Raw genomic sequence first — 15,934 nt, 5'->3', positions numbered from 1 at the left:
GTAGAATCAATCAATATACAGAATATACAGAGCCTTGCTTTGTTTTTCCTTCTCTTTTATTTTTCTTTTTCTTGAAAGCCAAACAACCTCTGAGGATGTTTTCCCAGAGGATGAGAGGCTAAACCTTTGGTTTCTTGGAGTGAAGGAAGCTAGATGAAAAGTCCAGATGCAAAGGTGGAAAACTCTCGTGCATTAAATACAGGTAGTTGGAGTTCATAAATGGATTCTAAATCTAAATTTTTGCTTTAAATCCCTTAGAATCACTTTGAATGGCCAATACATGGTAAGCTTCAGGTCTCTGTGGATGCTTATTGCTAGAACCATATCAGTCCATTAGTTATCATGTACGAGCCATTGGAAAGTGACTCAAGGTGAAGACCCATAGTGTCTAAAGCCATTAATGGAACTTGACTACCATTTCTATTGACTTTTTATGGATTAAATCTTCATTGTCAAACCTATACCGGTTCGGGAAACAACCATCCTTTATGTTGTTGTCCCCAATGCGAGGAGAAAAATCCGGAATTTCCCACTTTGCATTTTGAACTTGATCCTAGCAACCTCTAGCTCCGGGAAACTTTCTTTCTTCCATTTTTACTTAGTTTTATGTTAGTTTAGTTTTAAACACCACTTTCAAAACAGATTTTATTTTCTTTTAAACTTTAAGTTTTTGACAAAGGAACTCATCAGACTCAATTTCTAATCTTGAGTATATCACTGGTAGAATGAAAACCCATCCCAAAGTTCGACCCTAGAGCCACTATGCTATAGTAGCTTTGCTACGCTAGTATGAGGTCATAGGTTTTATAAATGTTTTTGATTAAAAGACTCGACTGGATTTTCACGGAATCACTTGTATAATGCCTTTTTTAATTGGCACACTTTCTTCTCAAAGCACGTGCCAAAACCTAGGGAAATTTTCATATAAATCTCCTCTTCAAAATCGTTGTGTAGGAAGGTGTTTATAACATCAAATTGTTGCAAGTCTCATCCAAAATTAGTTGCCAAGGACAAAAGTATCTATTGGTAAATCAAATCAGATTTGATTTGATTGGGAAATTTGGATTAGTCAAACTTATTTATTCTAGATTTGGTTGTTTTTTCCAGCTATTATGATTTGGTTTTAAAATTGCTTTTAATTTCATTTGCAGTGATCCTAGGAGTGTTTTTAGAGATTTGACGTTAGTCCTTGGCTGTCCTTACTCTATTTAAATGTATTACCTTCAATTGAATAAATAATGCAACATTATTCAAATTGTGTTCATTACTGTATTCATCTTAGCCACTGGAGCAAATGTCTCAAGGTAATCAAAAGTTCCCTTTGCCACCAATCGTGCTTTATACCTCTCCAAAGTTTCATAGACTCTATACTTCACTTTAAACACCCATTTGCAACCAATTGGATCCTTACCTTTTGGTAATTCTATTAACTACCAAGTCTTGTCTTTTCTAGAGCCTCCATTTTAAATTTCATAGCATTCTTGTATTCCTAATGTTTTAATGCTTTGGACACTATAATAGTTTTCAATAAAGAGAGAAAAAATCTATACATTTGAGACAGTTTCTCATGGGACAAGAAATGAGATATTGGACATAAAGGACGACATTGGGTGCATTTTCTTATGGCTTTCCTAAGAGCAAAAAAGAGATCCTCATTATCAACAACATTGGTATTTTAATTAACTAACAAACTCCCTCAATGGGTTATATAAGGGATGTCTACTTATGTTTAAAGGACTAGTTCTGAGTCATAAACTTGCATAGGTTGAAGAATAGGTTTTTCCTTGTGTAGACTTTCTAAGAGTGAATACTACTCTAAGTTTGTGTAGCATGTATCATTGTATCCTATTCCAAGGAAATATGAGGAGAGACTGACTCATTCAACTTTGTTAATAGAGGAATAAAGATAGACTTTTTGGTACTGTTGGGGAAGGAAATGAAATGTTGGGAAAAAGAGGCAAAAATTGATCTTGATCCTTGTCTTCTTTATCTGAACTCTCCCTCGGAAGATAAGGTTTAGTAAAATAGCTTTCATTTCAACAAAGGTTACATCAACAAAGACAAAAGGACGTTTGGTTAGAGGATGATAACACTTATAACCTTTTTAAGTTTATGAGTAACACAGAAACACACACTTGAGAACCCTTGAATCTAATTTTCCTCTATTGTGTAAATGAATATGAATAAAAGTCACAACCAAAAATCCTATGAGTCAAGTTGTTTGATTTATTAGCATCAAGGAAAAAACTAGAGAGAATTTGAATAGAACTTTTGGAACCAAGAACTTGAGAAGGTAGCCTATTGATTATATGGGCAGCGATCAAAACCACTTCCCCCCAAGATTGTTTAGGAACATATTTTTGAAAAAGAAAGGCTTGAGTAGTTGCAAGCAAATGGCCAATTTTCCATTCTACAACACCATTTTGTTAGGGTGTGTTAACACAAGATGATTCATGAATGATGTCTTCTTTTTGAATAACAGTTGACAGATTTTTGTTAAAATAATCCTTGCATTATCAAACCTGAACCTTTTAATACTGACACCAAATTGGTTCTTCACCATTTTGAGGAAATTAGGAAAAATGTTGCCAACATCAAATTTGATTTTTAGGATAAATAACCATGTCACACGAGTACAAGCATCAAACATCAAGCTAGGAATTTGGGAGGATCCACAAACATCACTATGAATGAGTGAAAAAGAACAGACATTCTTTTATTGCTTATTGGAAAAACAACATGTTTATGCTTAGTATGTTCACACAACTCACATTGGAAACTTTCAACACAAATTCCTTGGAATAACATTAGGAACATGACCTTAAGGGTATTGAATGAAGAATGATTAAGACGAAAATGTTGATGCCATATTTTTTTTCTTTATTATAGGAGCTAGACTCAGAGCATAATGATACAAATAACTTATTCTTAGTAGTACTTTGTATTTGGATTCTTAAAGGTAGTAAAGTCCATCCTTCAACCTAGCGCGCCCAGTCATCTTTCCTGAGTCCTGTACTTGAACAACACGATGGGAGGAAGAAAAAATCACACTACAATTCAGATCTTATGCAAGTTTATTAATAGAGATAAGATTGGTAGACAATCTTGGAACAAGGAGAACATTTCTGAGTGTGAGTGATTTGTTGATAAGGATATCACCTAGGCCAGTTACAATAATCAAGGTCCCATTAGCAATGGCAATTTTCCCATTACTCGGACAAGGGTTATAACAAATAAACTGATGTGAAGAATGTGTCATGTGATCTGTGGCTCCTGAGTCAATAATCAATGAACTTGTGTGGGAAATGTTCAAAACATTAAACGCACGAGGAGTTTGATTTTTACCAAAAAATGCCAAAGAACATGTACCTTCTCTTGATGGTTTTTCAAGTGTCTCCGACAAGCTCCTTAGTTTCTCTATTGAACTCTCCTTGTAGTTAAGAATTTGCCTCATCATTGGATGGTATACTGGTCACGTTGGCTTGCCCTTGTCCTCTCTGTTGCATTCCTTCAGCATTCGAGTTCCAGTTTTGCATTGATGGGTTCACATGAAGTTTCCAACACCTATCCTTGGTATGACAAGGCTTCTTGCAGTAAGTGCACCATAAATTTCTATTCCCTGGCTCTGACGAATCTAAATTCTCATTTCCTCCAAATTATTGCTCTATTCCAAAGTTTCTTCCATTCTTTGAAAGCAAATTTTTCGCAGCAAGAGTCAAGCCTTCAACTGGTTGAGATATGATTATCACTCCTCATCTTCCTTCCACTTGGATGATAGCAATAGTTTCGTTCAAGGTAGGCAATTCTTCCTTGCCTAAGACTTGCACTCTAACCAGTTCAAACTCCACATTTAGACCAACCAAAAATTCATATGTCTTCTCCCATCCAAAGAACTTCTTTAGTACTGTTGCATCTCTACTGCACTTCATTTTGATGCATTGATGATGATCCATTTCCTACCATAAGTTCTACAGTATATTAGAATATCCAGTAACAAATTGACTTCCTTGCTTGGTGGCTAAGATTTTCATCTTTATTTCATAAATTTGAGCAACATCACAAGCTTTTGAATAGGTTTGATGTACCATGTCCCAAATATTCTTCGTTGTGGTTAAAAACATACAGGTATCACTTACTTTTGGAGTCATAGAATTCTACAACCAAAACATGACCATGGAGTCCTCTTCATCCCAAACTTCAAATTTTGGATCATCAGGTTGAGGATCAGTGCCAAGGAGATGGCTCAGTTTCCTTTTTTCCTTTAAGGAAACTGTGAACAACTTGTGACCACCTCAAATCTCAGGGCTACTAATTTCCCGCATTTAAACAAAGAGGTTGAGACGAAATTAAAAGGAAAGCATGGGAAAAGCTGGAAATAGAAGTCACAACAGTATTTGACAATGGAAAATATGTCTTAAAAAAAAAGAGGAACAAAAAACAGAGCCCAAAGACACAAGACAGAAAAAGGGGCCTTCAAAAAAATTACTTTGTTTTGGGCAACCAAAAAAAAAAAAAGCATAGCAAAGACAAAAGTCTAAGAAGGCAAATAGTAGCAAACAACAGGCTGCAAAACAATAATTCCCACGAACCCTAAGTCAACTTTGATCCATGTGAAAATGGGTAATTAATTTCTCTTATATTTCATAGTACAAGATTACAACAAAATATATATACTTCATAGAAAAATAAGGAATAAAAAAGGGAAAGCAAATATCCTTAACAAATCAGGAACCTATATCCCTACAAATCAGGAAATAGGAATATATTCTTACAAATCAGGAACTTAATTCCTAGGCTAAAATCCTATCCAATTACACCTATCATTCGAATATACTTCCCATAATTAGGAAATTTGTTTTCACAGAGACAAATATCTAAGATTTGATGGACAAAAAAAGGGGATTGCAATTATAAATTCTTCCATAGGGTGGCTAATGGTAGGAGAAACAGAAAATTTATCAAATCTTTGTTGTTTGAAAAGGGAAAAATTCTAGACAACATTGAAAACATTTTTGAGGAGATAGTATATTTTTTTGGAAATTTATACTCCAAGCCCCCTGATGTTTCTTGGATGATAGAAAGAATGGATTGGTCTCCCATTGCAACAAAGAGTGCTATTTGGTTGGATAGACATTTTTTAAAAGAGGAGGTTCACAATGTTGTTTTCCAATGAGACAAGGAAAAGGCCCCTAGGCCTGATGGTTTTTCCATTTCAATGTTCCAAAAGTGTTGGGATCTAATTAAGGAGGATCTACTAAGGGTGCTCTTTGAGTTCCATAATAATGGGTCATCAACCAAAGCAACATTGCAACTTTCATTGCCTTTGTGCCGAAAAGAGATAAACCAACAAAATTTCAAATGTCAAACCTATAAGCCCGGTTATGAGTTTGTACAAGATCATTTCTAAGGTCTTATCAAGGCAAATTAGAAGAGTCCTCCACAAAACTATACACATCTTCCTAGGAGCATTTGTTGAGGGCAAACCAATTTTGGATGCAATTTTGATTGTTAATGAAGTGGTAGAAGAGAAAAGATGTTTAAGAAGGGACGAGGTAGTCTTCAAAATAGATTTTGAGAAGGCTTCTGATCATGTCGATTGGGATTTCCTAGATCACGTACTAGAGTGAAAAGGGTTTAATACAAGATGAAGGTATTGAATGAGGGGTTGTTAATCCTCAACAAGTTTAGCAATCTTGATGAATGGAAATGCTAAAAGATGGGTCAAGGCAACTAGAGGTTTAAGACAAGGAGAGCCTCTTTCCCCTTTTCTTTTTACTTTAGCAATCAATGTATTAAGTAGAATGATGCTAAGAGTTGATGAGAGCAATTTTGTAAAGGGATTCCTAGTGAGTAAGGATAAAACTAGAGTATCTCATTTACAAGTTGCAAATGATACCATTTTTTCTTGAGAGCTTCTATAAAAGATCTACAAAACCTTAAACTAATCCTATTGGTTTTTGGGAAATTATCAAGGTTAAAGATCAATTTAGACAAGAGCACTCTATATAGAATTAACATAAGTTAGTATTTGATTATCAGGTTGGCATTAATGCTTAAATGAAAAGTCTCACATTAGCCTTTACCTTACTTAGGTCTTTCATTAGGGAAAATCCAAAGGTAGTTGCGTTTTGAGACCCAGTGTTTGATAGGATCTCGAGAAGACTGAATTGATGGAAAATGGTCCTTTTGTCTCTAAGAGGTAGAATTACTCTAATTCAAACATGTTTGTCCCACATCCCTAACTATTTTTTTTTTTTATCTTTTTTCAAGATTCTAGTGTCTAAGATTGAGAAATCCCGAGCTACTTTCTTTTTCTTTTCAAGATCCCAACTTCAATAGCTTTGAGGATTGAGAAATTACAAAGAGATTTTCTATGGTCGAGGTTTGGGGAGGGCACCTGCTCAGTTGGGACATAGTATGTAGACCTATGGAGTTTGGTGGGTTAGGGTTCGAGAAAATTACTCTAAGGAACCAAGCTTTATTAAGAAAGTGGCTTTGAAGGTATCCTCGGGAAAGTTTTTCCATTTGGTATCAAGTTATCTTGAGTATCTATGGGACACATCCCAATGGATGGGATGCCAACAATATAGTCAGATGGTCACATCGTTGCCCCTAGAAGGCCATTGCACATATTCTCCAGGTTTTCTCTACACACACCCGCTTTGGAGTGGGTGATGGGACCAAAATTCGTTTTTGGGAAGATTTGTTGTGGGAGGACCAACCATTATGCTTACAATTTCCAAAACTTTTCAAAATCACCACAACTAAAAACCTTTCCATTTCAGTCATATTGCGTAATGATACTTCTACACCTTAGGATCTTATCTTTTGTCGCAATCTAACGAATGTGGAGATTGAGGATCTTGAAGGACTAATGTCTTTACTTTCCCATGTTCATTTGACTCCTTCTATTCCAGATGCGAAAGTTTGGGTTCCGTCATCTTCAAGAGGTTTCTCAGTAAAATCTTTCCTTTTTAGTCTTATCCAATTTCTTAGATTCTACTCCTTTCTACCCAGCTCATTTTTTGTTGAAATCAAGAGTCCCCTCTAAGGCCATGGCTTTCGCCTGGTTAGTGGTTCATAAGAAGATAAATACCAATGACATGGTACAATTGAGAAGACCTTTCAAAACACTTAGTCCCGATTGGTGCATTCTTTGTAGGAGGAGTAGTGAGACGGTTGATCATCTTTTCTTACATTGTTCGATTGCTTTGGGATTGTGACATAGGATCTATAGGCGGGGATGGCGTGGGTTTAGCCAAACAGTATTCGTGATATGATGGTAATTTCTTTCAAGTGTTTTAAAAACTCTATTAGAGGCAAGACTCTTTGGAGGATCGTGTGTCTCTCTTTGTTGTGGATTGTGTGGAGAGAGAGGAATGCTAGGATCTATGAGAACACTTGGAAGACGCCAAAGATGATGTGGGATGCGCTTCATTTCTTTGTTTCTTTTTAAGCTTATTGTACAGACTTTTTTAAACCTTATCCTTTGAGTGTAATTTAGCTTAGTTGGTTGTTGATTTACACCTCTTAGGGTAGGGTCTATAGGACTAGGAGTTGTCACACCTGTATAGGCTTTTGTACGTTTTGTATAGCCCCTTGTATAGAGGAGGTTTTCTTAGCTCTTTTTTATTAGGTCTATATTTCATGAGGAGGATTTCTCATCCTTCTCATGTTTTATTTATTCTTATTTAATACATATGTTTGTTTCTAATAAAATAAAATAAAAAAACTAAAAAAAAAAAAATTGAGAAATTGAAAAGAGATTTTCTCTAGTCAGGAGTTGGGGAAGGTAGAAATGATTATCTCATTAGTTAGGACCTAGTGTGTAAGCCTAAGGAGTATGAAAGTCTAGGACTTGGATTGATCACTTTGAGGAATCTTGCTCTCTTATGGAAATGGCTTTTAAGGTTCCTTAAGGAAAGTTATTGTCTTTGGCATCAGGTTATTTTGAGCATTTATGGGACCCATCTTAATGGATGGGAAACATTATAGCCAAATGGTCATGTAGGTGTCCCTGGAAGGCCTTTATATGGGTGTTCCAAATTGTTTCAGGTACCACTCGTTTTTTGGTGGTTGACAAGGTGAGAATTCTCTTCTGGGAGGATTTGTGGTGGGGGAATCAACCTTTATGTTCACAATTTTCATGTCTTTATAGAATTGTCACAGTAAAAAATTTTACCATTTCAACTATCCTTACTCTTTTTTATTTTCTTGAAGTCTTAATTTTCATCGCAACCTTATGGATTCAGAGGTTAAGGATCATGAAAGACTTATGGCATCCCTCACTTGTGTGCAATTGTCTTCATCTACCCCAAATGCAAGAGCATGGTCATTAACCTCTTCAAGATTACTCATCGTCAAATCTTTTTTCATGGTTTTGTCTAATACATCGGATTTTGTTCTTTCTTCCCCAACCAAATTTATAAAGAAATCTAAAGTCTCATCTAAGGTTAAAGTTATTGTTTGGTAAGTAACACACAAGAAAGTAAATACCAACAACATGTTACAATTGAGAAGACCTTTTAAATCCCTTAAGCCTAATTGGTGTGTTTTATGTAAGCAAAGTGGAAAATCAATTAATCATCTCTTTTTGCATTGTTTAACAACTTTGAGGCTTTAGCACTGTTTATTCAGACAAATCAAGGTTAATTGGATTCCACCTAGGAGTATATGCGATATAATGATCAATTAATATAAGGGTTTGGGGAACTCAAGTAGAGGTAAGATCCTTTGACAAATAGCTTGTCACATATTACTTGAGATTGTGTCACAAGAAAGAAATGATGGACTTTTTTTAGGATAAGTGGAGGACAATAGAGGGGTTGTGGGATTTACTTCATTTTGATTCCTCTTTCTAAGCCTCGTGCACTAAGAGAAATGACATTTGTCATCTAAACCTTTTGTGTAGACTCCTTGTATAATAGATGAAGTTAATCATATTATGATCAAGTTCTTTTGTAATCATGATGAGGACTCCTCATCCTTCTCATATTTTCATTAATATAAATATGTACATATCTTATTTCTTATTTTAAAAAATAATATTAAGTATCTATGGGACTCATCTCAATGGTTGGGATGTCAACATGTTAGTTAGGTGGTCACATTTGCGCCATTGGAAGGCTAATGCACAGGTCTTCTAGCATTTTTCTAAACATACTTGTCTTATGGTGGTGATGGGCAAGAATTCGTTTGTAGGAAGACCTATTTTTTTGGGTTGGGGGGGGTCAAGCTTTATGCTCTCAATTTCCAAATCTTTTCATATTTGTGATAGCTAGAAATTCTTCTATTTTAACTAACCTTAATATCTCTTTTCCATTTTGTTGGAACCTTAACTTTTGTCGTAACCTCACTAATTTGGAAATAGAGGACCTTGAAAGACTCATGTCCTCTCTCTCTCTCGTATGCACCCATCATCATTTGTTCCTAACGTGAGAGCTTGGTCATTATCTTCTTCAAACCTCGTTAAAGTAAAATTTTTCTTTTTAGCTATGTTCAACCTACCACTCTTGTTCATTTCCCTCTAGCAAAATTATTATCGAAATCTAAGGCCACATCTAAGGTTAAGGCCATTGCATGGCTAGTGGCTAACAAGAAGGTCATACCAATCACTTTTTGCACTTCAGAAAACCATAGAAAGCCTCTGGTCCTAACTATCACACTATATGTATGAAGAGTGGGAAATCAATTGATCATTGTTTTTACACTATCCCATGACTTAGGGGCTATGGCATAGCCTATTTAGACTAACCAAGCTTGATTCGATTTCTCCTAGGACCATAAGTGGCATGATGACTATTTCCTTTAGGGGTTTGGGGAGTATAGCTAAAGGCAAAATCTTGTGGGAAATTGCTTGCCTAGCTTTAATCTAGATAGTATGGCAGCTGAGAGATGCAAGGACTTTTTTAGGAAAAATAGAGAACTAAAAAATCGATATGGGACTTAATTCATTTCTATTTCTCTTTTTGACCCTCAACAAACTACAACTTTCAAGGGCATTCCTCTCAATGTAATTCAGCTCAATTGGAATTCTATGTGTGAATCAAAAGAGTCAAAATAGCAAAGCATGGAGCAAAGAATCACAATAGCAAAGAGTGGAGCAAAGATTCTGTCTTTTTTATAGAGTTATTGATCCCTGTAGAGAGTAGAGTTGCTTTTCCTTTGCATAGTTTCATGTGACACTATATTGAGGTATAGGTGTCTTTTATATTCAGGAGAAAAATTATCCATTGATCAAGAGGTTTTATATTTGAGAAGGATTCCTCATCCTTCACATGAACTTTTAAATCCTTATCAATGAATACTTTGTTTCTAATAAAAAAAAAGGCTCTTTTAGGAAAACGGTTAGGACGGTTTTAGCAGAGACACCTTGTGAAGGGGGTTATTTTTGTTATATTTGAAGAAGAGCCTGTGTGCTATCAAAAGCTATCCAAAAAAGCTAGCAAGATTTTTAATCTAGGAGTAGTTCAAGTATGGATGATGCCCTTAGAACAAAAATTTGGTGGGATGTTTGTGGGGACTCAGTGTTTTCTTATTTGTTCAGCATTATCAAGAACAAAGATGTTTGATTTATGTGTGTGTGTGTGTGGGGGGGGGGGGGGGGGGGGGGGGGAGTGGTGCAATTTTAAAATTATCCTTCATATCACAGTGTACAGTCTAATAACAAGTCATATCAAATCTCCAAACCAATGCATAAAAGTATAGTGAGCTCATTATATGAGGATCATAAGATAGGTGGTTCTGAACTAACAAGGTAGTACCAGCAGTTAAGGCAGGAGAGAAGGAAAAATATGGACTTATCAGTTGTGTTATTCTCAAAATTCCATTTTCTTTTTATTGGCACAGAGGATATGCTGCAAATCATTCTCAAAACTCCATGACAGTTTTAGAATTGGAAATGTTGCCACAAACCTTTTAGGCTTGGGAAGTCGCTACTAATTAGTCCAAATTATTAATGCAATGAACACAGAACTTATGTGAACTAAAACAACTTATACATGCATAAAGAAGAGGATGCACTGAATCATACTGTCCAGATAAAGATAAAGACTATTGCCAGAATATTGTGTTTGCTCATGCATTGAAAACATTTCATCGAACACACAGAGGAAGCAATGAACCAGACAGAGAGGAAGGAATGGACAAGTATCTGGTAATAGCACCTCCCTTGATAAACTTTGCAAAACAATGATTTAGGCACTTTTAACAACATTTCTCCAACTGCATGAAAAACCAATTTTGAATGGCAACTCTTCAGCAATAATTTAGAAAATTCACCACCTTCTTTGCACTCTGATCCAAGATACTAAACCTAACACTGCCTCATAGCCAACGAGCCAAATTCCACTTTCTGATCTCAAATATGATCAGAAAAGCAATCGATTCATACAATTTCAAAATCCAAGGCCCAAAAAGCTCAATTGAAGCGAAAACTATCACATACCACTGCTCTGCGGACCCATGATCCCGACCACAGTATAGGAGAGACCGCACTGGGTGAGCTTCACCGCTTTCACGAACTCCTCCAGACCGGCGACGTTGAATTTACCATTGCCGTCAATCAGTTGCAATGAGTGACAAAGCTCTTCCATCTTCTTCGAAGAAGTAGACCGCCTTGGTTGCTAAGAAATGAAGTTCAGTATAGTTATATGTCGCTCAGTTGTTTTGAACTCGAGTTGTGATTTTTGCTTCTGTAGGAATCCAATAAAGCAAAACAGAACTTGCGTCTCAAGTTTTGCACATTTCTTTACTTCTTTTCAATGTTCGGTGGCTGAGAAAAACGACGGAAAAAGAAAAGAATCAACCACGTGTCGCTCAGTCTGCTTCAACTCTTGCCACGAGTCCCACTTCTTTAAGAAACCAATAAAACGAAACAAAGACACTTGAGATTCAATTTTTACATTTTGCTAGTTTTTCTTTTCCTCGAACCAAGCAGGAGAGAAAACCAGGTGGTTCGTTTTTGGTTTAATAATTTGAATTAAAAATGCAGGAAAAGGAAAGAATGAAGTTTCTAGTCGAAGTGAATCCGAGTCGAGAATTCACTTCAATAAGGAACCAATGAAAATGTATCGACTGAAAAGTTTTGCATGTCTTGAGTCTTTTCCCTTTATCGTTGTTTTCTCGGGAACCCAAAAAAAGTTGGCGTTTTCTTTAGGGATGGGTCTATAGATTTCTACTTACAGAGAAACAGAGGAGAGAGAAGGTTCGGAGGAAAGCTCGAGTGCCGTCTCTACGGGATCACAAAGAAGAGAGAGAATATTTTTCTCCTATTATTCAAATCATAATCAAATTATATATATATAACAATTATTTAAATCATTCTTCATATTTTAATTTAAGAATATGATAAAAATAAATTTTGAGTTTAATTAATAAGTTTGGTAAATCAAAATCTGTAAATAATTTAATATTATAATATATATTTTGAGGAGTATTAAAAATGAATTTTACACATCAAACACTCAAAATATTATCTAGCACCCATATCCAAAACCCCAACTCTATTTTTCTTTTTTTTTTTCTTTCTTTCTTTCTTTCCCTTCCCTTCATAATCTTCTTTGAAATCGATCATCTTAGAAGCAACAACTTGTCTCACATCTCAAATTTTTTAATGTAAAAAATTTTAAAAAAAAATTAAAAGAGAGAGAGAGAGAGAGAAATTGAGAAATAAAATGAAGATGATTGAAAGGAAAGAAAAGAAAAGAAAGGAAATGGAAAAAAATGAAGAAATAATAGAGTTAGCTACTATTTCATGTTTGATTGGTGATGGTGTCGAGTATGTGGAAGTCTTTATACTAGTTGTTGAGAAAAATCACAATATTCAAACACAACAAGAAAAATAAAGTAAAATAGAGAAGATGAAATATTTGTGTGATTTCACCTATATCCATAGGAAAAGGAGATTAAATTAATTATAAACAACACAATTACACACTTCAAACTCTCTCAACCTTTCTCTATTCAAAACTCAATATATCCTTTGTCAATCTTTTTTCTATCTTTTCTTACTTTTTCTTTTCTCTATCTCTCTCTTTCTCTATATATATAAATCTATCATAAAACCTCATATTAATCTCTTTCTATGGATTAACCTTAAACCAACAGTTTCCTAATCCTAGTAAAACTTTAAAAGTAACTTATTAAAACACAAATGCTATAAATATTGACTTTTCTAAAAATAAAAAAGAAATAATTTGCATAAAATCTCAACAATATTCGACTTGACTCAAATTCTCTCAATACTACACAATCAATAAGAATAAATAAGTGTTTTCGTTAAAGTTGACTCAAGAAATCATCTTGTCTTCTTCATAACTTCATTCCTTTTGTAATTGCTCTCATCCTTGTGTCAATGAGTACTCTTAATAGAAAAATGAGTCTTGATCATCTTGTTCTACTCTTCTACTTGGACAACTATTTTAACATTAACAAAAGACTCTTTATAGCTTAGCTCCACTATGCACCAACATTTTTCATGCACGTTCCCACTCAATGGTGACTTGTTTTTTATTGTGAAAAACTGATTTTGGAAAAGTTAGATGCGTAACTTATTTTTATTTATTTTTAAAGGAAAAAAAGAAAGAAATAAAACCCTAAGAATGACTCATTTTTTAAGAAAAAACATGTCTCTGAAAACTAAGTCTAGATCTGAGAGTCAAGTTACAATTAGAAACCCTACAGAAGCAAAAATCACAACTCGAGAGTGCATGTATCTATCTGTAGGGATCTCTAGATCTAACATAGTGAAAAAAAATGGCTTCAAAAACCATGTAATAATACAGATCTAGAGATTAAAACTCATACATGTCATTTGGATGTTCCTAGATTAAAATTCATCCAATGAAGAACATGTCTAAATGCTCTGGAGGTCTCATACACCCAAAGTCTTCCACCCAGTGACTCAAACCATGTCCATGACACTCTAAAGAATAGACTTTGGAAAGGTGGATACTTAAACTCTTTCTCTCTGGATTTGGAAGACAATAGTCAAAAGGCATTAGGAAATCTTAACCCCATAAAAGGGTATTTATAGGGTTCCCCTACTGGGTTTAAGTGATTTAAGCCCACATGGGCTTGGGCCATTTAATATAATCTAAATTGAGTCCTATTTGATAAATTAACCATATAGTCTCATTTAATTAATAAATTAATCCAATCTAGAGACCTTGTTCATCACTCCTTGTGCAACATTATGTAATTACCAAAACATCCTTATGCACAATAGTAAACTTAGAGCTAGTCCAACCTTCATAAATCATGTTATCATGGTATATGAGCTTAGAGTAGGGACCATTGGGATGTAAGAGTATTAGCTCCCTCAAAATCTAATTTTGAACTTGATTTAATATTCCATTAATGAAAATAATAACAAGATGAAGCTCGGGTTCATAGCCTACTATTCCTTGGATGCGAACTCCCCATGAACTAGTGTCCATAATATAGCAAGGTAGTACTACACCTATTAAGATTACCTCTTCAATCTGTAAGTTATATATCTCATTTATTATGTGATCAATTGACATACTCTAATTCCAATGAGCATATGTCAAATTTCCACTAAGGGAAATGTTATGACCATAGTTTTCTAGATCATATATCTTTTGGATCACCTAATGGGACACACTGTCTTAATTCCCAGAAGATATTATGGTGGCTCTATTGAGAATATTTGTTGCCACCAACCTCCATTAATAGTGAACTAATCTATAAAGAATATATGATCGGCTTACGATCTCACTCGTAGGTCAAAGCCTCTTGTTGACTTTGTTAAAAGATCAATATTCTCTCAAGGTTGAGAGTCCATACAATATAGTAACTTGGTGAATCATGACAATTAATAGCCTTACATCATGATTCATGTAGGTCTTGTCTAATGTGCATCACATACACTAATGCACTCACCATGGGAAACATATCCTAACAACCAAGACAAGTTATCTCTCTAATTAAGATGTAGTACATTACAACCTCTACTAGATTGCTCAAATCTATGAATTGACTGTGGACAATTTATCTACTAACAAAGAACCCATAACTTGTATCCTCTATGCAACTCTTAATGCACCCAAGTCATATGCAATGTAAGATATATGAGTTGAATGCTCTAATCAATGTCAATGCATGAAAATGGATAACCTAGGGATAGTGAAGTTTAACTTTGTTACATGATGTCTTGCTTTTAAGAGCTTAATCCCAACATATATAGGCTTCCTTATGAGCTTAAGTGACTTGAGCCCAAATTGAGTTTAGGTCACCTAATCCAACCCACTCGGGTCCTAATTAATTAATTATATTTTATGAGCTTTATTAATTAATTACCTAATTGAAAAAGACCATTCATAAGATCTAGCGCAATCTTATGTTTTTACCAAAACGCCATTATGCACATTTATGAATTATATATCCAAAATACTCTTAAAGTGTGTGCCTCCATGAACTAGAAGCTTGAGTGGGGACCATTAGGGCCCATAGGAAAATTCTAGCTCCCTTAGAATCCAATTTTGAAGTTGACTCAACACTCCACTAAAGAGAGTCAACTATAATCCAATATCATTTGAAATTACAATGAGACAAAGCTTAGTTTTGTGACTTGTATCCATTACATGCAGGCTCCTTATGAACTAGTGTTTGTAATCTATCAAGATAGTGCTATCAACCCATAACATTAGCTCTCTAATCCTTGAGTTACATATCCTTTTATTTTGTATTCAATTGACATGTTCTAACTTCGAGGAACATATGTCAAATTCTATTAAAGGAATTATTATGGCCACAAATTTCATGATCACATGTCCTCTGGATCACATAAGTGAACATACTATCCCAATCCTATGAGATATCATGGTGCCTCTATTGAAAATACCTAATGTCACCAACCTTCATCAATAGTGATCCAATCATTAGGAAATATATGATCACTTTAGGGTCTCAC

At 34.9% G+C, this 15,934-nt stretch overlaps 1 protein-coding gene across 3 annotated transcripts in view; it reads right to left on the bottom strand.

Moving 5' to 3' along the window:
* LOC100241105 (protein ROOT HAIR DEFECTIVE 3 homolog 2) overlaps nucleotides 1-12,263 on the bottom strand; it is a 99,577-nt gene extending 87,314 nt beyond the window's left edge. Inside the window, exons 1-2 of one of the 3 annotated variants that reach the window (XM_059740382.1) lie at nucleotides 12,184-12,263; nucleotides 11,447-11,773 (exon numbers count right to left, since the gene is read on the bottom strand). In XM_059740382.1, coding sequence (XP_059596365.1) covers nucleotides 11,447-11,594 — 148 coding nt within the window. In that variant the 5' untranslated portion in view covers nucleotides 11,595-11,773; nucleotides 12,184-12,263. Of the gene's footprint in view, nucleotides 1-3,369; nucleotides 3,957-11,446; nucleotides 12,114-12,183 lie in introns of those variants that run through there. The other 2 variants (XM_059740383.1, XM_059740384.1) reach the window with 2 other exon arrangements.
* Nucleotides 12,264-15,934: the final 3,671 nt, after the last annotated feature.

This window comes from Vitis vinifera, chromosome 10 (genome assembly GCF_030704535.1).
Source record: "Vitis vinifera cultivar Pinot Noir 40024 chromosome 10, ASM3070453v1".
Taxonomy (NCBI): Eukaryota; Viridiplantae; Streptophyta; class Magnoliopsida; order Vitales; family Vitaceae; genus Vitis; species Vitis vinifera.
The sequence above is the reverse complement of the archived record's forward strand: the minus strand, read 5'-3'. Positions and strand labels throughout refer to the sequence as shown.